A 24281-nucleotide genomic window follows, 5' to 3' on the forward strand; every position below is an offset into this window, starting at 1 on the left:
TTGGGTTTTGAGCATTCTAACACTCCTAAGTGTACATGCAACCCTAAATACCTTGGATCTATGTTTTCTATATTATACATGCAAATATGATTATCCAAGGTATTATCCTAACTAGCATACCAAAACATTGATACTAGGATAATAAAATAGATAGAATACATACCTTGTTGTTGTTGCTTGACTCCATGAAGCTTGAGAGCCTAGTGCCCCAAGTGTGACACCTCAAATGGTTCACACAACATCATGAACTCTTGGAATAACAATGAGAAGAAGACATACATGTTCAAATTGGCTAGCCCTCAAAGTATGTATCACTAGTGCCAATTTCTTGAACTAAAGGGGTTCTTATATAGTGTGGCTATTAGGGTTACACCATGTAACTCATGACTTTACCCATTCCTTATGCTCCATGGGTTTTAACCTCCATGGAGTATCCATGGATCACCACATGGGTTAAACCCAACATAAAGGAATCTTGGATCATAAGCCCACATATATAAGAATGAATGATTTACACAATCAATCCCCATATATTTAATTAGTCTCTTTTTGATCACTAAATTAAGTCCAAATTAATTCTTGACCAATACTAATTAAATAACATGATTTCATATTAATATATTAGAACTTATAATATATATTAATATGTCACAAAATGTCTTTTCCTCATAAACGGTCTATCCAAATGTTCCGATGCCATGCAACCCAAATGGACCATGCCGAGTCGGGTCAAGTACATACCAATTATAGTTATGGACTTAGACACTAATCCAACAGTTATGACTCATGAATGAACTGACTCATTGTATGTTTCATTGTTCTACTAATAGTATTTGTAACTTCCTAAACTATACCTATTATAGTTATGTTGTTTGTATAAATGAACATGTTTGTATACCTTTGCTACCCAAAGGCATTGAACTGAAAGAAGGAACTTTTGTATCTATATACATATACATAATATATAACTAAGATTCATAACAACCTTCGGATAAACAACGGATACCCTAAGACCACAACCAAACAAGGAACAGGAGGTAGGGTAAGTTATCAGTCCTAAGTCCTTTGAATCCCACTTATATAACTATATCTAAATAGATACACATTTAACAATATATATTAGTTTAAAAGACAAAGAAGTTTTGTAAAACCTTTTGAAGAGTTTAAATAAACATTGATGACTTGTTGTCATTTCATAAAACGATTTCAAAGCAGTTTGGCATAAAGAAACAAGTTTGATAAAGAGTTTAACATGTAAAGGAGTTTGATAAGCATTTGAAGTAGTTTGTTTGATAACACTGTTTGAAAAGTAACAAAATCCATATGTTGATAGTTATTAATCAGATGTGATTGATATAATAACTATAATATTTCAACTTGTACTCCCCCCATAAAAGCATTTAAAATCATTTAAAAGGTTGATTAAGGGGTATGAACTCACCTGTAGTGAATGGTTTGGATGAACGGATGGTATAGGATGCTAAGTGTCAAGTGAAGACTTGAGCACACACACAGATCCTATTTAACATATAATAACACATATATGTATCCAATTAGTCATTTAACAACTAATTAACCAAGTTAAGACACCCTAGGACATGGAAAACACTTTGATTCAAGTGCTAGAAGTACCAAGGGTTGCATCTAAGGGTTGTATAGCCACTTAAAGGAGTTTTCGGTCCAAGTAGTATATTTCTTGAGGTTTTCGGCCCAAAGGGTTTTCGGTCCAAATGGTTTTTGGTCCAAATGGTTTTCGGTCCATATGGTTTTCGGTCCAAATGGCTTTGACCGAAAACCCATGGTGTTTGGTGATTTTAAGGGCTTTCCATAATCAATGAAGTGTTCTAGACTCACTACTAAGTATTTGGAAAGGCTTAAAGTCATTTTACACCCTTCATAAGGGTTTTCGGTCTAAGGAGATGCACTAGACCGAAAACACCTTTTGTTCTTGGATAATGACGATTTCAAGGCCCTAAATCAAGAGTTTCAACTAGATAACAAGTATAGGGAAGTATTACTTACGATTTAGAGGCTAATAGAGTTGATTTTGGACCAAAACACTAGTGTGTGTTCTTGGTGTTTTTGAAGATCAAACCCAAAAGATTAAGTTAATGGATGAAATCGAAGGGTTGTACTAGATAAAGCTTTGTAATAACAAATCAAATGGAAAGAATTCTTACAATTTTGAAGATCAAAGTGAAGAACTCGATGATACTTGAGAGAGAATGGATGTTTCTAGCTTTGAAAAGGAAATAATGATCCAAATGATAATGAAATATATATGTAGGATGGGGTTTTCGGTCACCTTGACCGAAAACTCTAAGGTCTTGACCGAAGACTCATTTTTGAGGAAGTTTTCGGTTTGCTTCATGACTAGAACTTCAACCAATTCATCCTAACACTGATTCCTTTGATGTACTAAGTTTAGAATACTCGAATAGACTCCAAATAGGGCTAAAAGTTAACAAACAAGACTAACTCTGATAAATTTGAATGTTTATACAAGCTAGAAATTTCGGATTGTCACATCATCCCCCTGTTAGAAGGAATTTCGTCCCGAAATTAGAGTTTAAGCAAATAAGTAGTTACAAATAACTAAGTAAAAAGATGAGGGTATTTCAGTTTCAACTGATCCTCGCGTTCCCACGTGAATTCAGGTCCTCGCTTGGCGTTCCAGCGAACCTTCACTATCGGGATTTGGCTTTGTTTCGTTTGCTTGACCTCTCGCTCCATGACCTCTACAGGTTCTTCCACGAAGTTGAGGCTCTCATTGATCTTGATCTCGTCGAGTGGGATTACAAGAGTCTCGTCGGATAGACACTTTTTCAAGTTCGCGACGTAGAAAGTAGGATGTACGTTACTAAGTTCGCGAGGTAGGTTGAGTCTGTAAGCTACAGGGACGATTCTAGCGAGAATTTCGGAAAGCCCTACGTAACTTTTCTGTCGGACTCTAGAGGCTTTCAATCGTCCATTAATCTGAACGATCCTCTCTATCGATTCCCTCTAACTCTAGATCCTGTATTGCATAGTTGGCTTCGAGTGTCTTATGCTGATGGAAGGCATAAGTAATGACTTTACCTTATTGCATCAATATGCAACTGAGCCCTGGATTTGGATGCATCGCAACAGACTACAAAGTCTTCTATTCCTTTTTGGTAGGGATAGTATCGTCGTGGTGCACAAGGCTCGTTTTAGCGTTTGGAACGCTCTCTCCTGCTTCTCTCCCCAGTCAAAGGCCACGCCCTTCTGGGTCAAAGTTGTAAGGGGCTTCGCGAATCGTGAGAAATTCTGAAAGAACCTACTATAGTAGTCTGCGAGACCTAAAAATTTAAAAATTTCTGTAGGTGTCTTCGGATCTGACCATTCTCAATGGCCTGGATTTTGGAAGTGTCTACATGAATTCCCTCTTCACTAACAACGTGACACATGAATTTGACCCTTCGAATCCAAACTCGCATTTAAGAGAATTTCGCGTAGACCTTTTCTGATCGAAATGTTTCCAAGACCTGCTGAATATGTTGACTATGCTCCTCCTTGCTACGAGAGTAGATAAGTATCTCATCGATGAAGACGATGACGAACTGATCCAAGTAAGGACGACACACCCTTTTCATTAAATCTATGAATATTGCGGGCGCGTTTGTTAATCCGAACAGCATCACTACGAATTCGTAGTATCCATAACGAGTTCGAAAGGCTGTCTTCAGAACATCCTCCCTTAATACTCGTAGTTGGTGATACCCAGATCTTGGATCGACTTTTGAAAAGAAGTTCGCCCCTTGCAGTTGATCAACTAAATCGTCTATGAGAGGCAAAGGATAACGATTTTTGACGGTTAGTTTGTCGAGCTCCCTGTAGTCGATGCACATGCGAAACGATCCGTCTTTCTTCTTAACGAACAAGACCGGAGCTCCCCAGGGTGAGAAGCTTGGTCTTATAAAGCCCTTGCTGAGCAATTCGTTAAGTTGACTGGACAGTTCTTGCATCTATGCAGGTACTAGACGATAGGGCAATTTGGCTACTGGGGTAGCCCCTGGAAGTAAGTCGATCCTGAACTCGACTTGACGTTGTGAAGGTAATCCTGGGAGTTTTCTGTTCTATCTGAATCTCTTGTCTCGATCGGTGGGAAAGGCATTTGATTGGCTCCTAAGTTTATTCGCATGGCAGTGCGATCACTCATATTCTGGAGCGGTCTTCGTCCTGAAGTTATTTTCTGGAAGTCATATTTGCTTCATCAATCATGGCTTCGTGTACACGAGTCGTATATGATTAAGATTGAAAAGGTCGTCGAATAAATGTTTCTTCTCTAGCTTACATCCAAACAAGGAAAAGAAGTTAAAGCGGAACCACCAATTCTAAACTTGTAGAACCTTGATTATATACCACCCTTGCGTATACATTCCTCATCGATGGATTAACCGTATGGGTCTTCGGATGGAACTTGACGTACTGTACGAGTGGTATTCCGGGGAGGTTTCTTCGGGAAGGATACGAAAATAAGATACCCCTCGTATGAGTATCTCGGAGTTCTGGAATGACAGTTTCGCTAGAAAGGAGACTGTGGGGAAAAGGATTTTCGCACGAGACTGGCATTGGGAGGATCGAATTGACTCATGCTACATGATAATGTCGGACTACTCGAAATAAGAGGCGTTAGACTAGATTATAAAGGTGTTACAGAAACATAATGGTGCAACTTGACAGAGTTTCAGTACTTTAGTTTATCTTACAAGACTGCTGCTGCGAACAAGGTATACTACAAAAGCAAGTACACGCATCATGAGAGTCCCTTGACTAACGGGATCTCGCAAAAGATACGACTCGAGTTGCACTAGTTTTTAACAACTTATAAGTCTAATATAACGGAAACGCCCTAGGATTTCAACGTGGGTCCGGAGTAGTCTCTCCTTCAGCAGTGATCCTTAGAATCTTCCCGTCTACGCCAGAGTTCTTTGTTATGGGAAAATCCTTCTTGAAATGCCCTATCTCACCGCATAAATGACAAATCTGGCTTGCCCCAGCATTGGTGGTGGAAGTGAAGTGTCGAGTCGGAGTTATGTGGACACGAGCGCTTGCGTTGCTCTTCCCCTTTGGACAATTCCTTTTATAGTGTCCGGTCTCACCACAACCATAACAAACCGGGCTGACCCCGATGTTAGTGATTTGGAAGACGGTTTGTGTCGGCGCCCTACAGACACCAATAGTGTGCCCCATTTGATTGCAATTTATGCATTGCGGATCACGGCAAACTCCTGTATGATGAAAAGTACACTTTATACTCTTCGGGAGTTTTCCCTCATATGGTCTGAACGGTGTTGAAGTGGCAGGGGTTGCCACTTGTTGCTGTTGCTTGGCAACTTTTTGAGATCGTTTGCGCTCCTTGTAGGCTTGACGCCTTCGTTTCTTACCCTCTGCTTTGCGGCTTTGGGTGCTCGTAACAGTTATCATTTGTTGATTTCCCGGGTGGTTACAACAATTTGAACTGTCAACACCTTTTACAGCCTTGCTTTTGTTACTAGTGTTGAGGTGTGCAAGGACAGCTGTCACAACAGCTGTTACCGCTGCTTGGAAGGTGGCAGCGTCTATATGAAGGATCGGGGTTTTGTCGTTCGACTGATTACCTCTAGATGACGACATGATTATGCTATTTGACAAGAAAAGGAGTTTGTGAGTGATTATGGTCGGCCCTAGATGTATTCTACTCATTCATGTATATGTAAAGTTTTTGTTTTGTTAAACTGTTCTCGATGGTTTGACCTACATCCCTATGATGCAGTACTGTAAAAGAGTTGAAGTAAGTTCGTAGAATGTTCACTAGACAATTGCTATTTTGAACTAGACTATCATTGGTTGGTGGATAACCGGATTCAACCTTTGACAAGAATTGGAAGTGATCCTTGAGCTAATTCACCATAGCTCAATAATTTGATGACGTGAGGTTTAGATAGGATTCTAACGATAGCAGAACGAAAGTATTGAACAAGGATTGGCACAGAAATTAGCCGACTGTCAATATCATTGATATTTAAGATGTAATACGTTTGGGAAAAATGACCTTGGGGTAGGTCTTACATCATATCCGAAGTAGAAAAAATTTGGACGGCATACTGGCCCTACTATAAAGTACTTACAGTACAGGGTTAGTTACATAGAAAAGTGCTACTTGGAGCATAAATAGGAAGACTATTCTTTCAACCAATGAAAGAAAGGTAGAATACCTCCTACTGGTGATGGTTATCCCTTGGGTGAGCCCTTAGCTCAGCCAGCTGACGCTCCACATCAAGTAGGTGCCTTTCGTACACCCTTTGGCGTACTCGGAGCTCTATGACTTCAGCTCGAGTTTCAGCTAGCTCTTGTTTCAGGGTATCATGGTCTCCCCTAGATCTCTCACGAGCATCTTCCAGATGAATGGTGCGGATGGTATGCATCCTCGCATTGGCATCAACTTCCGTGATCCGATGGAGAGCTGTCATGCCCTGAATTTCGTTTCGAGCAAATCTGCGGACCAGGATTGGCAAGACTCTGTCTGCTGAGCCTCCTTCGCTCAGGTCATAAAAGCTTTGGTCTCCGTTGAATGGTATGGGCTGATCCTATTCTTGGCTCCATGTTTCCAAGCTTTCCACCCACGGAGGCGTCGGGCCTTGAAAAGCCGGACGAGGGTTAGGATTTGGAACAGGAGCCACCGGGGGTAGGTTCTCAACTTCTTGCTCGGAGTCAGAACCATCTGCAAAGCCTTCAGCCTGGTGATCATCCACAGGGATTGGGTGATCATTTTCTGGCTCTGCTTCAAACCCTCCTCCATTACCTTGGTTAGGGAAGTACAAGTCGCCGTGAGGATGGAATCTAGCCATGTTATCTACGCGAGAAAAGGGGTATAAGAAATAACTAAATAAAAGTACTAATTAGGTAGTTATAAGACCTTTTTAGTTTGCACATAAGTAAATTATAGTAACACAAAATACTCCTATAGTATTTTAAGTTTATGTTCTGTTCTAAGGTTTTCGTTGTGGTATTGTTGGTAAGTTTTTAGACTTGTTGCAACCTCATAACCACTCTTAGGCACATGCTAGTCATGCCTCAGATAATATAGTTGATCAGGCTATATCTTCCCAGATTTGACTATATGTCTCTAAGTCTACTTGTGCTGCCCAACAATCGAAATACTATTGTTCTGTCCTAGTGACACTGATTTTAGCATGAATGCAGGTAGGTATACTTGGTTAAATATTTTATTATTTAAAAGTATAAACTCTTTGTCAGAGTATTTTTAAATCCCGCTGTGTTTATAGGTTGTATATCTTTTATGGGTTGATATACTCGATTCACTATAAACAATGCTCTGATACCAATCTGTCACACCCCAAAACCAGAACGGCAGAATCGTTCGGGGGTGGAGGACGTCATGTACAATATCACAACAATGAATAGTAGTAAACAAGCAACAACATCATCCATTGCATTAATAATATAATTTAATACAAGTGTGTTCTGTGAAGTGTATAAGACACTAAAATGTATATCAAAATAAAAGATGAGTCTTGAACGAGTTCCATCTTCTCAAAACCTGGCACCGGTACCTGTCTACTGGTGACCTGAGAATACAAGTTATTTTGAAAGAGTTTATCAGCTTTAAGGCTAGTGAGATCATAAGTATTTTAGTGTCATTGTTTGTATGAAAGTGTTTGTAAGTACTTGATGTATAAGTTTGTAAATGTTTGTAAATGTTTGAATCTCCTAGAAAACCCTATGTTTTCTACTAAAAGTAGCCTTCTACCAAGGCATCAAATGTTTGTATGAAAATGTTTGTAAGTACTTGATGTATAAGTTTGTAAATGTTTGTAAATGTTTGAATCTCCTGGAAAACCCTATGTTTTCTACTAAAAGTAGCCTTCTACCAAGGCATCAAATGTTTGTATGAAAATGTTTGTATGTGTATCTCTTGTAAGAGTATGTATTTTCCCAATTCTGACTATCATTAACCAAAAATATAGTTTTTACATTACGGTTCATTGTGAGAAGATCACAAAGTGAATGCAATGGGGAAATAAAATAGTACTGTAGTGTTGTATTAAGTAACTACTGCTGTACTAACTACCTTAAACCAATTGTTATTTAAAGTACCATGTGATATGCATGTACCATACTACCGACTAAAAACACGACGATGAAAGACATCGGAAGAAATGTCATTTGGCACCCGTAGACTTGCAAGTCCCACTGTAGCTAGCAGCAAGGTGTAGGATAGTCAATCCAGTATAGATCTATACACAAATTCAACGATCTCCTTCTAGGAGACTCTGGATACAAAACGAGCCATGACAGTTGATGCCATGTCCTGTTACGTGGCTCACATAACTGTTGTGGTGTTCTTGTATATGTATTGTATGTAGTAGCTGTATTGTATGTTCTCTCTCTGTCTAGTATGTATGTATGTTCTCTCTGTTTCTCATAATAGTATGTTCTCTTGTATAATGTATAGTATGTACTAGCTGTATTGTATGTTCTCTCTCTGTCTAGTATGTATGTATGTTCTCTCTGTATGTTATGTTTGTTTCTCATCACTACATGTTATGACTCATGAATGAACTGACTCATTGTATGTTTCATTGTTCTAGTAATAGTATTTCTAACTTCCTAAAGTATACCTATTATAGTTTACTAGAAATGTTGTTTGTATAAATGAACATGTTTGTATACCTTTGCTACCCAAAGGCATTGAACTGAAAGAAGGAACTTTAGTATCTATATACATATACATAATATATAACTAAGATTCAAATGACCTTCGGACAAACAACCGATACCCTAAGACCACAACCAAACAAGGAACAGGAGGTAGGGTGAGTTATCAGTCCTAAGTCCTTTGAATCCCACTTATATAACTATATCTAAATAGATACACATTTAACAAAATATATTAGTTTAAAAGACAAAGAAGTTTTGTAAAACCTTTTGAAGAGTTTAAATAAACATTGATGACTTGTTGTCATTTCATAAAACGATTTCAAAGCAGTTTGGCATAAAGAAACAAGTTTGATAAAGAGTTTAACATGTAAAGGAGTTTGATAAGCATTTGAAGTAGTTTGTTTGATAACACTGTTTGAAAAATAAGAAAATCCATATGTTGATAGTTATTAATCACATGTGATTGATATAATAACTATAATAGTTCAACTTGTATTCCCCCCTATAAAAGCATTTAAAATCATTTAAAAGGTTGATTAAGGGGTATGAACTCACCTGTAGTGAATGGTTTGGATGAACGGATGGTATAGGATGCTAAGTGGCAAATGAATACTTGAGCACACACACGGATCCTATTTAACATATAATAACACATATATGTATCCAATTAGTCATTTAACAACTAATTAACCAAGTTAAGACACCCTAGGACATGGAAAACACTTTGATTCAAGTGCTAGAAGTACCAAGGGTTGCATCTAAGGATTGTATAGCCACTTAAAGGAGTTTTCGGTCCAAGTAGTATGTTTCTTGAGGTTTTCGGCCCAAATGGTTTTCAGTCCAAATGGTTTTCGGTCCATATGGTTTTCGGTCCAAATGGCTTTGACCGAAAACCCATGGTGTTTGGTGATTTTTAAGGGCTTTCCACAATCAATGAAGTGTTCTAGACTCAATACTAAGTGTTTGGAAAGGCTTAAAGTCATTTTGCACCCTTCATAAGGGTTTTCGGTCTAAGGAGATGCACTAGACCGAAAACACCTTTTGTTCTTGGATAATGACGATTTCAAGGCCCTAAATCAAGAGTTTTAACTAGATAACAAGTATAGGGAAGTAATACTTACGATTTAGAGGCTAATAGAGTTGATTTTGGACCAAAACACTAGTGTGTGTTCTTGGTGTTCTTGGAGATCAAACCCAAAAGATGAAGTTAATGGATGAAATCGAAGGGTTGTACTAGATAAAGCTTTGTAATAACAAATCAAATGGAAAGAATTCTTACAATTTTGAAGATCAAAGTGAAGAACTCGATGATACTTGAGAGAGAATGGATGTTTCTAGCTTTGAAAAGGAAAGAATGATCCAAATGATCATGAAATATATATGTAGGATGGGGTTTTCGGTCACCTTGACCGAAAACTCTAAGGTCTTGACCGAAAACTCCTTTTTGAGGAGGTTTTCGGTTTGCTTCATGACTAGAACTTCAACCAATTCATTCTAACACTGATTCCTTTGATGTACTAAGTTTAGAATACTCGAATAGACTCCAAATAGGGCTAAAAGTTAACAAACAAGACTAACTCTGATAAATTTGAATGTTTATACAAGCTAGAAATTCCGGATTGTCACACTATCTTACCTAAAAAAACTATTTTGCCCTTGATTTTTTTAATTTATTTAAATAAACACACCCCCACCCCCACCCCTCACCTTACCTTACAAACCCCACAAATTTTCCCTATTTAAATAATAATATTTTTAGGTAAGACAGGGACCAAACGCGTAACAAAAACAAACAGTAGAGACTTTCAGAGTTAAAAAAATAAGTTAGGGACCAAACGTGCAAATTACCTCAAATCATAGGGACCATTCATGTAAACAAGACAAAAAACCGTTTTTCATATTAGCGAATATAGTAAGAGAATAAATACATTTTTTTTCCTCTTTGCAATGAATGTATTGGGAAAACACTTTGACTAGCCTTCCACCAATTAGTTTGCTTTTGAATAGGTTTATTTTAAGATTAGAAGCTACATGAAAACATCTAAGCATGCGAACCATGTTCTTGGCATTTTCGCTATTCCAACCTCCAATAAACAAGGCATTATGCGAAAATAAGTCCACCTTGAAGATTTGTTTCTCATTATCATCCTTCATCTGCATATTCAATCTTTTCCATCTCCAAAAGGAAAAGAAACAAAGAAAGATGGTCACCTTGAAGAAACCCGTTATTCAATTTAAAAACCATGGTGGGGGAGTCGTTAACTAAAATTAAATCCGTTGTAAAAGCTGAACAAGTATAAATCCACAATCAGCATCATACGTCCAAGCCCCTAACTAGTAGAATAGAGACAATGTAATCCCAATAATGGAATGATAAGCCTTTTTGTAAACTAACTTTTAAATGCATGAACTTTTCTTCTTGGATATAAGCTCGATATTTCCTCATGTAATGAGCGTCGACTGGTATAATTAATTATCGCACCTATTTTTTTTTCATACGATTAGCAAGGAATTTGGCAAAGATTTTTTAGTGAATATTAATCAAACTAATAGGTAGAAATTTTATGAAGAAAATAGGATCTTTGACATTAGAGACAATAATGATGAAAGATGAATTGCAACTGTTCGAATTTTTCATCTTAATCCCAAAATCCTTTACCATTTCCGCTATATAATTACCAGTGAAATTCCAAAAATCCCCTAATCTAATAAATAAGAGCAATTTTGCCACGTGACATTCAGTCGGTCTCTCCCAATCGACTTATCCTGCTCAAAATACCAAAGTGAATTTCCTCAAATACCCTTCTGCTTCATCGTTTCTGCTTCATCGTTTGTAGTTTGAATTGATATAGCAAATTATCCGCTATCAGTTCCGAATTTGATAGCAATAAATCAGGAATTCCATAACAAGAAATCAGTCATATCCAAACTTATTCACCGCTTCTTAGAAGGTAGATTCTCTTGAACCCTAATCCTCTTCCCTCTCCATCAATGGTTCGTTGCAAGAAACGACGTCGAACGCTACATCCAAGTAATTAGCCTTTGATTTTGGATTTGAACTAAGCTAGAATCGATTTGGGTGTAATTTCTTTTTTTAATTGGTTTTGGAGTCGCGATTGAGTTTTTTCGATCGGTATTCTGTTTGTGTTCCCCAACGGAGACCCTTTAGTTACATGAAGCAGTGTAATATTATGTTAGAACGTGAAAGCATAATTGAATTTTTGACTTTTGAGGCGTATGATTGTGAATTTGATCACTTGCGTTTTTCAATTTGGGAACTGTGTACTCGACTGGAAGGCAAATGGCTATTGATGGGGAAAGACACTAACAATTTCATTTTCTGGAGAGAATCTTAGATTATATCAAGATTAGGCATTGTCCTTTGCCCCGAGGCTGAAGAATTAGGGCTCAAACAAAAGTTAATGTTACTAAGGTAGTAAGTTCTCTATTTACATATGATTTTTGTTACCGTTTTCAAATTTTTTGTATTACCTATATGTGAATACCTTTTTTCCACATCATCTATGTCTTCATCGACAATATATTGTTTAAGAAATCTTTTTGATACGTGGGGTCCTTATTACAATGAGGGAGCTTCACGGGAGAGTGAAATTGAAGAGGTAGAAGAGGAAAGAGGGTGTGTTGAGATGTCTTCGGACATTCAAATAACTTCTTTAAATAAGTTGCAAATATAACTTCTAGAGGTAATTCTTCTTCTTCTTCTTTTTTCTTTTTTTCACTTTCTAATGCAATAACATTATACCCATAAGCATGTACATAATTTTATAGTAAATCAACCATCTTTTAAAATCTCTTACTCTATGTTGTTCGCGGAATTGGTTTCACACCTGGTGAAATGAATACTAGCCATCAGGTGTTTGACAAAATGTCATAAAGAAACATAACTTTTATTAATATCTAACTTCATAATGAAACCTTTAGGCATGTGTTTACGTAGTTTGGAGAACTAATTCATGTCAAGATACTTACATGAAATCAACTGAAATAACTATTGTTAATGATTTAGTTGCTGACAAAAAAGGGTGAAGATTCAATAAATGTAAAAGAGATGCAATTCACAAGGACAAAGAAGGAAGAAATAGAAAATTTTCTACCATGATGGTACAAATTAAAATCTCTTCTTTCTAAACTTTGTACATTTTCGTTTATTTTACCATTTTTGTTGTTTCTGACCCGCAACAAACACATAGGTGGATATAACTGTTACACCCTCTTAAGTGGTAATTAAAATAGATTATTTTTATGTTTTGTTGACTCATACAATAAGTAAATAATTATGTGTATTACATTGCGATTTATTTGATTCGGATTTTTTCTATTTGTAAGTTATTATGGTTCTATAAAATGGAAGTTAGGTCAATACCTAAATTCATTTTTATGTTTTACAGGTTCAATCAAAAAAAAGTTTTGGTATTGAATCTACATATGGCACATGTGAAGATGACAACATGTCATCTTTTTATAGTTTTTGTGGTCAGAATATTTAATAAAAACAATTTCACAATATGCATTGATGTCATTGTAAAACTAATGATCAACTTTTAAAAATGGTGAAAATATGATCATGTTACTAAATGAGAACAACCATTTTGGTCAACTTTGTGATTATTCCTATAAATATGGATGCCCTAATTATTATTGTGCATATCTGTTGTCCTTATTTAATTGGAACTCTTTAAATTTAGTTTCAAGAAGTTTAATATATTTTGGATTCAATTACTTATTGTTCAATATTCAGTGACAGGTGAGGGACTTTAAACGTAATGAAATATGATTCTGACAAAAAACAAAAAGGAATTAGAGTGACCAAGAAATATGGGCAGTCCTCTTGATGCAGTAGGTCCATGGCTACAAATTTCAGCCCCACTAAGGAAAAAGAAAGGTTTGAACCAGACCTGCAAGTGCTCGGTCAATAGGAGATATGCAAATGAAGCAGTCCGAAGCATCTAAGATAATTCCATAGCTTCTTGCTTATGCCTTTAACTTTTTAAGTTTTTTGATTCACGAAGTAAGATAAATGGTGATTGCTTAAATTATGGTGATCTATATGGTCAACATGACTTGTGGTCAAACATGGTCAAGGTTTATTTGGGGGAATTTTTGAATTTTATTAATCCATGGGGTTTGGTAGATGTCTATGTTGTTCTTAAAAATCTAAACAACTTGAAGATTTCCCAACATCATCATTTCATTCAAAACATGAAACAGATGGTTTATACATCAACAATTACAACTGAAACCTTACTATAAATACACTCACAATCATATGTAACTATCATCAATACAAAATCTGTAAGATCTATGAACAAACCCTGGAACATGAACAAACCCTATACAGATGATAAGAGAACGAGAGAAAGATAAAGTATTCTAAAAATATCTAGATCTGAATGAGCCAAACATGAGCAGCCTCCAGCTATATACCCAGGTTACACATACCATGGATACATCCATAACCCGATTGATGACCCGCACATGAACCCGACTTCACCTGCACAAAACTTTCACAATACACCCCTACACTAATACATAAATATAAAACTTACCTTGAACTCTTTATAAATTAATGTTTAAGTTTGACACCAAAATTAGTAACTTCTTTCAACATGCCCCCTCAAACTAAACATTAATTTGAGGAAACATATACTCAGTTATTTTTAAAAACATTAACCATATTAAGTCTATTCACAATATATTCATGTTGACTACTACCAAGAGACTTGGTAAGTATATCTGTATTTTGATCTGAAGACAAAATCTTATTAACCTTTAACATTCCATTTTCAATTTTTTCTCTAACAAAATGAAGATCAACTTCAAAATGTTTTGTCCTCTCATGGAAGACAGGATTCAAAGCTAACTTGATTACAGATTCATTATCACAGAAAACATTTACAGGTAATTTTGGTTTTATATTCAAATCATGAAGTAACTTTAAAATCCATATAATTTCACATGTTATGCTTCCTAAAGCCCTATATTCAGATTATGTGGAGGAGCGAGAAACAATACTTTGTTTCTTGCTCTGCCAAGAGACAAGAGAGCCTCCTAAATATACAAGATAACCAGACGCAGACCTACGACTAAATAAACATTTAGCCCAGTCTGCATCTACAAACCAAACCAAATCAAAAGAATCAGACTTAATCAAATGAATACCCATACCTGGACCATTTTTCAAATATCTTAATACCCTGAAAGCAATATTAACATGAGACTTGTAGGGCCTGTGCATATACTGACTTAACAACTGAACAGCATAAGAAATATCAGGCCTTGTAATAGTTAGATAAATCAATTTTCCAATAAGTTTTTGATACTCAGTTATATTAACCAAGTAATCTGATTTATCCAGATCTGATTTTCTTTTAATAACAAGATTGGACTCTAGAGGAGTTTTAACAGGTTTGCATGCAAGCATCCTAAACTCATGAAGCAATTCCATGCAATATTTTCTTTGATTAAGACAGATACCATTATCTGTTCTTAAAACTTCTATACCTAGAAAATACTTTAAATCACCAAGATCCTTGATAAAAAACTGAGACTTAAGAAAATTTTTAACATTATTTAATTCAGTTTTATTGTTTCCAGTTAAAATGATATCATCCACATAAACAAGAAGAACAACAAAGGTATTTTGAAAATTTCTAACAAACAAGGAATAATCATTTATACTTTGCTTGAATCCAAAGCTGGAAAGAGAAGAACACAACTTTTCATTCCATTTTCTAGGGCCTGCTTAAATCCGTAAAGTGATTTCAAAAGTCTACTCACTCTAATATCACCCTTTGAATGATACCCTTCAGGTTGACTCATAAAAACACCTTAAGACAAGTTCCCATATAAAAATGCATTATTAATGTCAAGTTGAAAAAGTGGCCAAGAATTATAAACAGCCAAAGAGAGCACTACACGAACTGTTACAATTTTGGCTACAGGAGAAAATGTCTCCTCATAGTCTATTCCTTCCCTTTGATTATATCCTTTGGCTACAATCCTGGCTTTATATCTTTCTATATCACCATTAGACTTATATTTAATTTTATATATCCAACGACACCCAATAGCTTTTCTAACTTTGGGAAGATTAGTAATTTCCCAAGTGTTATTTCTATAAAGGGCTTCCATTTCAACATTCATGGCCTTGATCCAGCTTGGATCTAAAGCTGCTTCACTGTAGTTCTTTGGTTCAACAGTTTTATTAAGACTTGAAACAAAACAAAAAGTATCATTATCAAGAGCTGAATAGTTAACATATATTTCTATGCCATATTTATGTTTTCCTTCTACAACATAATCACTAAATCTAACTGGCATGTGAATACTACGTCCAGATCTAGTTTCCCTAGTTGACCAACTATTAGAAGGATCAGAATTGTTTAAAACATTTTCCTCAGTCATTGTAGAAGAACCTGGAAGCATCTCACCAGTGGGAGGCACACATGCCACACCAGTCCGGTTGCTGACATCAGAGGGACAAGTCTCATCCACGTCATGGTCTGCATTAGCACCATCCAACTGATGGTCACTTTCCAAGGTTTCTACCCTAGTGTTATCAAGAATAAACCTAGAATTTAATGACTCATCATAGGAAAATAAATCATTTGGATTTACAGGAACATCAGATCTATCAGTCAAAGATGAAGATTTAAGCTTGAAAGGAAACACAGATTCATAGAACTTTACATCCCTGGAAACAAAAATGAGATTTGAGTCAAGACTAAGAACTTTATAACCCTTTTTATCAGAAGAATATCCAAGAAAAACACATTTATCAGCTCTTTCAGAAAATTTATCAGTATTATTCAGTTTAGTGGCAAAACAAAAACAACCAAATACTCTAAGTTTATCAAAAACAGGAACACTGTTATAAACAAGTTCATAAGGAGAAGCACCATTTAAAACAGAAGTAGGAGTTCTATTGATTAAAAAAACTGCATCTCCCCAATATTTAAGTGGAATAGCAGACTGAAACATTAGGGACCTAGCAACATTTAAAATGTGTCTGTGTTTTCTCTCCACAACTCCATTTTGTTGTGGAGTATGAACACAAGAAGTTTGATGCAAAATTCCTTTTGACTCAATTAAAATTTTCATTCTATTGTTTAAAAACTCTGTCCCATTATCTGATCTAACAGCTTTAATTTTAACACAAAACTGATTGAGTAAAATATTAAAGAAAACAACAATACAATCATAAACTTGATCTTTGGACCTTAACAGATAGACCCAAGTAGCCCTAGTATAATCATCCACAATAGTCAAAAAATATCTAAATCCTTCAACAGTTGTCACCCTATAGGGACCCCATACATCTAGATGAATCAACTCACCAAGCTTAGAAGTAGAATGTTGACTAACATGAAAAGATTCTCTAGTTTGTTTAGCTTTATGACAAACATCACATGGAGGAATACTTTCATTACCAATATTAAGTTTGGTTTTTAAGACACCCAGAGCTTGATCAGAAGGATGACCAAGTATATGATGCCAAGTCAGTTTGGACACACAACAAACAGAAGAGGACTTAGAAAGACTAGAAGAAATACCTGAAGGTACACTATTTATGTAATAGAGACCTCCAGACTCTCTACCATTCCCCACCATCACCTTTGACTGTAAACCCTGAATTTTACAACTATGTTCATTAAACACAACTTCACAATTACTATCTTTGCAAACCTTATGAACAGATAATAGATTCACATTAAAACCAGGAACAACAAATACATCAAACAGGGTTAAAGAGTTAGACAAATTTATATTACCAATTTTGTCAATTTTAGCAGATGTACCATTAGGATGACTAACAACCAAATCTAACTTTGACACATCCAGAGTGTCATGATGAAGTGACTAAGAAGCAATCATATGTTGATTAGCCCCTGAGTCAACAATCCAAATTTGGTGAATTAACAGAAGCATTAAAAGCTTGAAATAAACAAGTACCTGCCATATTAGCACTAACAGATGCCTCTTCATTGACATGTCTGTCACCAATCAGTTGTAACAACTTGACATATTGATCCTTAGTGAGTTGATGAAACTCAGATTCCCCATTAGGATCAGAAAAAGTAGAAGTACTTCCATTTCCAGAAGAAGTAGTAGAAGAATTAGCAGAAAAGTTTTTCACAAAATTATTCTGATTACTATTTTCACTTCTTGGTTTAAAACCCTTGGGATATCCAATCAACTTATAACACTTTTCTACAGTGTGGCCTTTAATACCACAGTTCTTACATTGAACAGTTTGACTCTTATTTTTGTTAGTATTAGGTCTGTTATTAAATCTGCTATTAAAAGCAGTGGGCTGAGTCTTAGTTACTGACTGAGACGACTGAAAAGAAGTCAAAGACCCATTCTTTTGAAGGGATTCTTCTCTTGACACAATAGAGAAGGAAGTCTTTACAGTGGGCAAAGGATCCATTAACAAAATGTGACTTTTTACCTGACTATAAAAATCATCAAGACCAGAAAGAAACTGCATAAGTTTCATGAGATTAGAGTGATCTTTGAGTTTAACAGAAGCATCACAAGTACACTTAGTTAAACTAGTAAGACCATCAAACTCCTTCCATAAAGAATCAAGCTTATTGAAGTAATCTGACAAAGAAACACCATTTTGTTTAAGAGAATTAATCTGCTGATGAATGTTAAACACAATTGACCCATCAAATTTATTATATGTTTCAAAAAGACTATCCCAAATTTCTTCAGCAACTTCAGAATAAGCTTGACTCTGATAAATGGAATCAGAAATAGAAGACAGAAGCCAAGAACAAACAACAACATTGGCCCTATCCCACTTAGAATGTTTGGGAACATCAACATTACTTCTTTTAAACGTACCATCTACAAAACCTAGTTTATTTCTGGCCTTAAGAGCTCTAGAAATAGAGCTTCTCCATAGTCTAAAATTTTCATTTCCAGTTAATTTTGTTGTAATAATGGATGTAACAACATTATCAGAAGGATGGATGTAAAGAGGATCATCAAAATTAACTTGATCATCCTTTCCACTTCCACCAGGTGGATCAGTAGGACCACCAACCATATAGAACACACACAAGGAAACAAAAAATTCACTTCTGCACTGATATTAAGTCCAGATGGTCACCACGTATGACGGGGCCCAAGACACCAGTACAAAAGGAACAAAACAAACAGAAAACAGCAAGAACAATAACTGGTGTACGCAAGACACCAGGATCTCCCAAAACAGATATATAAAAGAAATAGAGAGAACAAATATATAAAAGAAATAGAGAGAACAAATATATAAAAGAAATAGAGAGAAAGGAACAAGAAACTCCTCACAGTGCGTTGAGACACAGCAAGAAGGAATCGACTCTCCTTGTCCGTTCCCTACTAGGGTTTATCGGTGATAAAATCCGACCCCTAGAGAGTTATTTCGGACAAGAAGATTAATCGACTAGTTTTTCTGATCGACGAACACTTCACAGAAGATATACCGGTCACAAACCACAAGAACCCCACAACCGAGACCTGCAATAACATAAACAAGTCTCACAGTACTAGGATCTAGAAAAGAAAAAACCAAAGAAACGTTCGATTTGATTTTACAGGAGAAAACCCTAAATCAGATCGAACGACCAACAGTTGATGAATCAACGATGTAAGAGTTCAGAGAAACACTTAGATCGATCAACAACGAGTAGATTAAAAAACGAACAACACAAAAATAAAGGTCTGAATATACCTCAACGATCAAGAGACGAACAGGAGAAAACCCTCAACGATCAATCGACGAACAATCACGCCGAACGTTGTAAGAAAAGAAACGAAGCCTATAGCTCTGATACCATCTTAAAAATCTAAACAACTTGAAGATTTCCCAACTTCATCATTTCATTCAAAACATGAAACAGATGGTTTATGCATCAACAATTACAACTGAAACCTTACTACAAATGTACTCACACTCATATGTAACTATCATCAATATAAAAATCTGTAAGATCTATGAACAAACCCTCGAACATGAACAAACCCTATATAGATGATAAGAGAACGAGAGAAAAATAAAGTATTCTAAAAATATTTAGATCTGAATGAGCCAAACATGAGCAGCCTCCAGCTATATACCCGGGTTACACATACCATGGATACATCCATAACCCGATTGATGACCCGCACATAAACCCGACTTCACCTGCACAAAACTTTCACAATACACCCCTACACTAATACATAAATATAAAACTTACCTTGAACTCTTTATAAATTAATGTTTAAGTTTGACACCAAAATTAGTAACTTCTTTCAACAGTTGTCAATCATATTGTTGGAGTAGCATCAATAAATTACCATCTTTCTTACCCTTAGTAAAGTTAATTATCTCATGGCGACAGGGGTTGTACCACATAATTTATATGTTTCTTTTAAAGTAAATTAAAATAGTGTCCCCATGCTTTCTGATTTTTACGTATTTTGTCCAAAATTGAATCCTTTTTTATTTTTAGTCTATTTTACAAGGTTTGGTATACATTTTGGTCCATATGTTGTTGACTTTGAAAACCTTTTTAGTAAATTATTGTTATCATATTACCATCACTATTATTATTTAAAATTAAATCATAAAATTAATTATTACACCCCAATCGTTGTATTTGTTTTGTGTTGATTCTTTTGTATTAATTTTGAAATTTTATTTTAAAAAATGTTTAATATTTACAATTTGATATATATATATATATATATATATATATATATATATATATATATATATATATATATATATATATATATATATATATAATCAACCCGTGTATTACACGGGTCGCACACCTAGTAACAAAATAATTACAACATGACTGCCTCCGGACTCGGTGTTTTATTTTGGCCGCGTTCCCACACAACTATTTTAATCTCAACCTCGGTAAAATATTCTTTTTAAAAGAGTGATATCGTCTTTGGATGATTTTTTAAAACCCTGGCGCACTCGCATTAGGAAGCCCAAAATAAGGAAAGTTCATGAAAGGAAACACTCTTTTTGAAATACTATGATTTTAATTAATGAGTTTATATTTGTTCTAAGCAAAACGAGGATTAAAATAACTTAATATTTAAAACTAGCATACAAACACTCCTTTTATACATGCTTTTCAAACTCTTACGTTTTGTTCCCTGAGTTTTTTTTTTTTTTTTTTTTTTTTTTTTTTTTTTTTTTAATTCAATAAAGGAAATTAAAGGAAAATTTTGACAAAAATTAAGGAAGGGAGAGGATGAAAAATATTCATTATTCCGTGTTTCCGGGTTCGAAGGAAATGAAAGGAAAATTTTAAGTTTTTTTGTTTCCGGGTTAGGAGGAAAAACAAAATAAACTTAAAATTTTCATTTCCTTCACTTTCTTCCCAAATCCGTTCAATCTGGGAGGAAAATTTGGAAGGAACATATAGCTCCAAAATCCTTTCCCTCCCCTCACTTTCCTTCCATTAATGAAACTCGGGAACAAGATTTTCCTTCGACATCCCTCACTTTCCCTTGTATCTTTCCATATCCATCCTTAAGTAGAATCGGGAACAAGGTGTGTAATTATCTTGTTAAAGACAAAAGGGACATATCATGATTCCTACCTTACATGTAGGGTACGGGTGACAATCATGTCAGATTCAAGTTGGTAGGTTAGAATACATCACCCTATACGCGACCCATATAATTATTTATGTCACGGGTTGGCGGGTTGGACACATTAAATATATAAGACTCGTCTAACCCTTTCAGTCATACGGATTCGCAGGTTCATGGGTCAGAATTCACGAGTTCGTGGGTTGACTCATGAACCCAAATATTATTTGCGTAATAGTGAAGATTGGTTTGATTAGGGCACACAACATATGTAGGCTGATAGACAAAGTCGTATAACTAAAACGGTGAATATTCTCATGGAGGTCTTGGGTTCCAATTTCTCAGGCTTATTTCAGGATGGCTAGGAGGAGGTTATGCAACTCCGCGTTCAAATGCAAGGCAATATGTTTTTGAGTCTTCACGAAATGGCGAACCACCTTTGGAGGAGCTGCTTTAAAGCAATAATACCCTTTACCAATAATACATAAATAAAATTACACGGGTTGAGGGTTGACCAGTAAACCCAAATACTAACCCGAAAAGACACGTTTATTTGACGGATTGGAAAGTTATAAATTTCAACTCAAACCCGTTTATTTTAATGTTGAGTCGTATCATGGGTGTGACACAATGTTCGGCCAATAACTTAAAAAGAAGGATATCGTTATATAGATAAATATAAGTTTATTTGGATAATTAGGTTACTTAAAAATCTGAATTGGATGGGGATAACGTTATGTATAATGGTATCAACAAACCTTAAAACCTAATAAACCGCTTTTAAGTAACAAACTTCTCCTGCTTTTCCTTCATTATCTTGCTGTTCTCTCTCTCTCTCTCTCTCTCTCTCTCTCTCTCTCTGCAACCATGGCAACTGCGACAACAAAAACAGCCGATGATGAGAAATCGTTGAACGATTGGCTGCCTATCACGTCGTCTAGGAATGCTAAGTGGTGGTACTCCGCTTTCCACAATGTCACTGCCATGGTCGGAGCTGGGGTTCTCGGCCTCCCCTACGCCATGTCCGAACTCGGATGGTATATATATATATATATATGTTCTTCATAAACTTCTCTTATTCTAAACCTAATCACTTAACACATTATGAGCACATACAAAAAATATAAAGTTTTACCAAATCTTTATTTCTTTTCGGGCTATATATAACTTTCATTAATTGTGCTCTTTTCAGGGGTCCTGGAATTACTGTAATGGTTTTATCATGGGTGATAACTCTCTACACCTTATGGCAAATGGTGGAGATGCATGAATGTGTTCCTGGGAAACGATTCGATCGATACCACGAGCTAGGCCAAGAAGCCTTTGGCAAGAAGCTCGGTCTTTGGGTGGTAGTTCCCCAACAACTCACCGTCGAGGTTGGTGTAAACATCGTCTACATGGTCACCGGCGGCAAGTCCCTCAAGAAAGCTGTTGACACCTTATCACCTCACGGTGGTCCACCAATCAAAACCACCTATTACATCATGATGTTCGCCGCTGTCCAGTTCTTCCTCTCCCACCTCCCCAACTTCAACTCCATCACAGGCGTCTCATTCCTTGCCGCCATTATGTCATTCTGGTACATGCGTAAAATACTTTACATGTAAAACCTAATTTATATAAATATTTTCTTGATACTTATAACTGTGTACGCAGTTATTCAACGATAGCATGGATGGCTTCAGTACGCAGAGGGACTCAACCCGGTATTAAGTATACGCCAAAGGCTTCAACCACCACTGGCCAAACGTTTGGATTCTTGAGCGCATTAGGCGATGTAGCCTTTGCCTTTGCTGGCCATAACGTTGTTTTGGAGATTCAAGCAACAATCCCTTCGACACCTGAAACCCCATCCAAGAAACCCATGTGGAGAGGGGTTGTTTTCGCGTATATTGTGGTGGCTTTGTGTTATTTTCCTGTAGCAATGATCGGATACTGGGTTTTCGGTAACACTGTTGAAGACAATGTCCTAATTTCACTTGAACGCCCTCCTGTTATTGTTGTTATTGCAAACTTATTTGTTGTTATTCATGTTATCGGAAGCTATCAGGTATTTCCCATAGTCTTGATCATCATTTATACCTATTTCTACGTATGCTGATTATGTATATTATCTGATCAATGTTGTAGGTTTTTGCAATGCCGGTATTTGATATGGTGGAGTATTTTTTGGTTGTAAAGATGAAATTTAAGCCCACCAAATTCCTACGATTTGTGTCAAGAACTTCTTATGTTGGTAAGATTCATATATAACTCTTTTGGGTGATAATATTTATGGAGATATTTTGATTTAGTGCTTAAGTGATGTTAATGTTGGGCAGCCTTGACCATGTTCCTTGCTATAACATTCCCATTTTTTGGAGGGCTCTTGGGTTTCTTTGGAGGCTTTGCTTTTGCTCCCACTACATATTTTGTGAGTACATTTCAGTTCATTCTTATACAGTGTGTACAATTGAATATCTTATCAATCATATCAAACCAAAATTAAAGTGATGATATATTGATATAGAATTTGGTGTGCTTTTTTTACCAGCTTCCTTGTATCATGTGGCTAGCCATCAAAAAGCCCAAGAAGTTTGGTCTTTCTTGGTTTATAAATTGGGTAAGTGGCTATTACTATTTTCATTTTTCATGAAGGGTTTTGGTCAATAAGGTTCCTATCTGGGTTTTGATTTTTTGGTACAGATATGCATAATTCTTGGGGTGTTGCTGATGTGTTTAGCCCCGATCGGAGCATTGCGGCAAATCATATTGCAAGCGAAGGACTACAGATTTTACTCGTGATTAATATAGGATATGGAGTTTTTTCTTAGAATATGTAGGTTGAAATTAAGTTAATTATTTTAGAAGTTCGTGTCATGATTTCATTTCCTAGCTAAGTTCTTTTTACCTAGGTTTTCATATTTTGTTCTATGTTTGAATCTTAATTTCTTATTTATAAAAAAAAGAAAAGATGTCTTTTATTTCGATTTAAAAAATAAAAC

General features: G+C 35.9%; 1 protein-coding gene across 1 annotated transcript; it reads left to right on the forward strand.

Moving 5' to 3' along the window:
- Positions 1-22266: 22266 nt before the first annotated feature.
- LOC145168594 (lysine histidine transporter 2-like) lies at positions 22267-24081 on the forward strand. Its single transcript, XM_079087371.1, has 7 exons — positions 22267-22334; positions 22490-22876; positions 22954-23347; positions 23428-23533; positions 23619-23710; positions 23831-23899; positions 23983-24081. Exons 1-7 carry the CDS (start codon positions 22282-22284, stop codon positions 24079-24081), a joined length of 1200 nt encoding a protein of 399 aa, XP_078943497.1. The 5' UTR covers positions 22267-22281.
- Positions 24082-24281: the final 200 nt, after the last annotated feature.

The sequence above is a fragment of the Lactuca virosa genome, chromosome 4 (genome assembly GCF_052849685.1).
Source record: "Lactuca virosa cultivar CGN04683 chromosome 4, Lactuca_virosa_CGN04683_v6, whole genome shotgun sequence".
NCBI classification, from domain to species: Eukaryota; Viridiplantae; Streptophyta; class Magnoliopsida; order Asterales; family Asteraceae; genus Lactuca; species Lactuca virosa.

Excerpts from the sequence above, each read along its gene's own strand:
- LOC145168594 (XM_079087371.1), top strand. The coding sequence starts at position 22,282 with ATGGTCGGAGCTGGGGTTCTCGGCCTCCCCTACGCCATGTCCGAACTC. Across the intron at positions 22,335-22,489 it reads GCCATGTCCGAACTCGGATG|GGGTCCTGGAATTACTGTAA; the intron begins GTATATATATAT and ends TGCTCTTTTCAG. Across the intron at positions 23,900-23,982 it reads TTTCTTGGTTTATAAATTGG|ATATGCATAATTCTTGGGGT; the intron begins GTAAGTGGCTAT and ends TTTTTGGTACAG.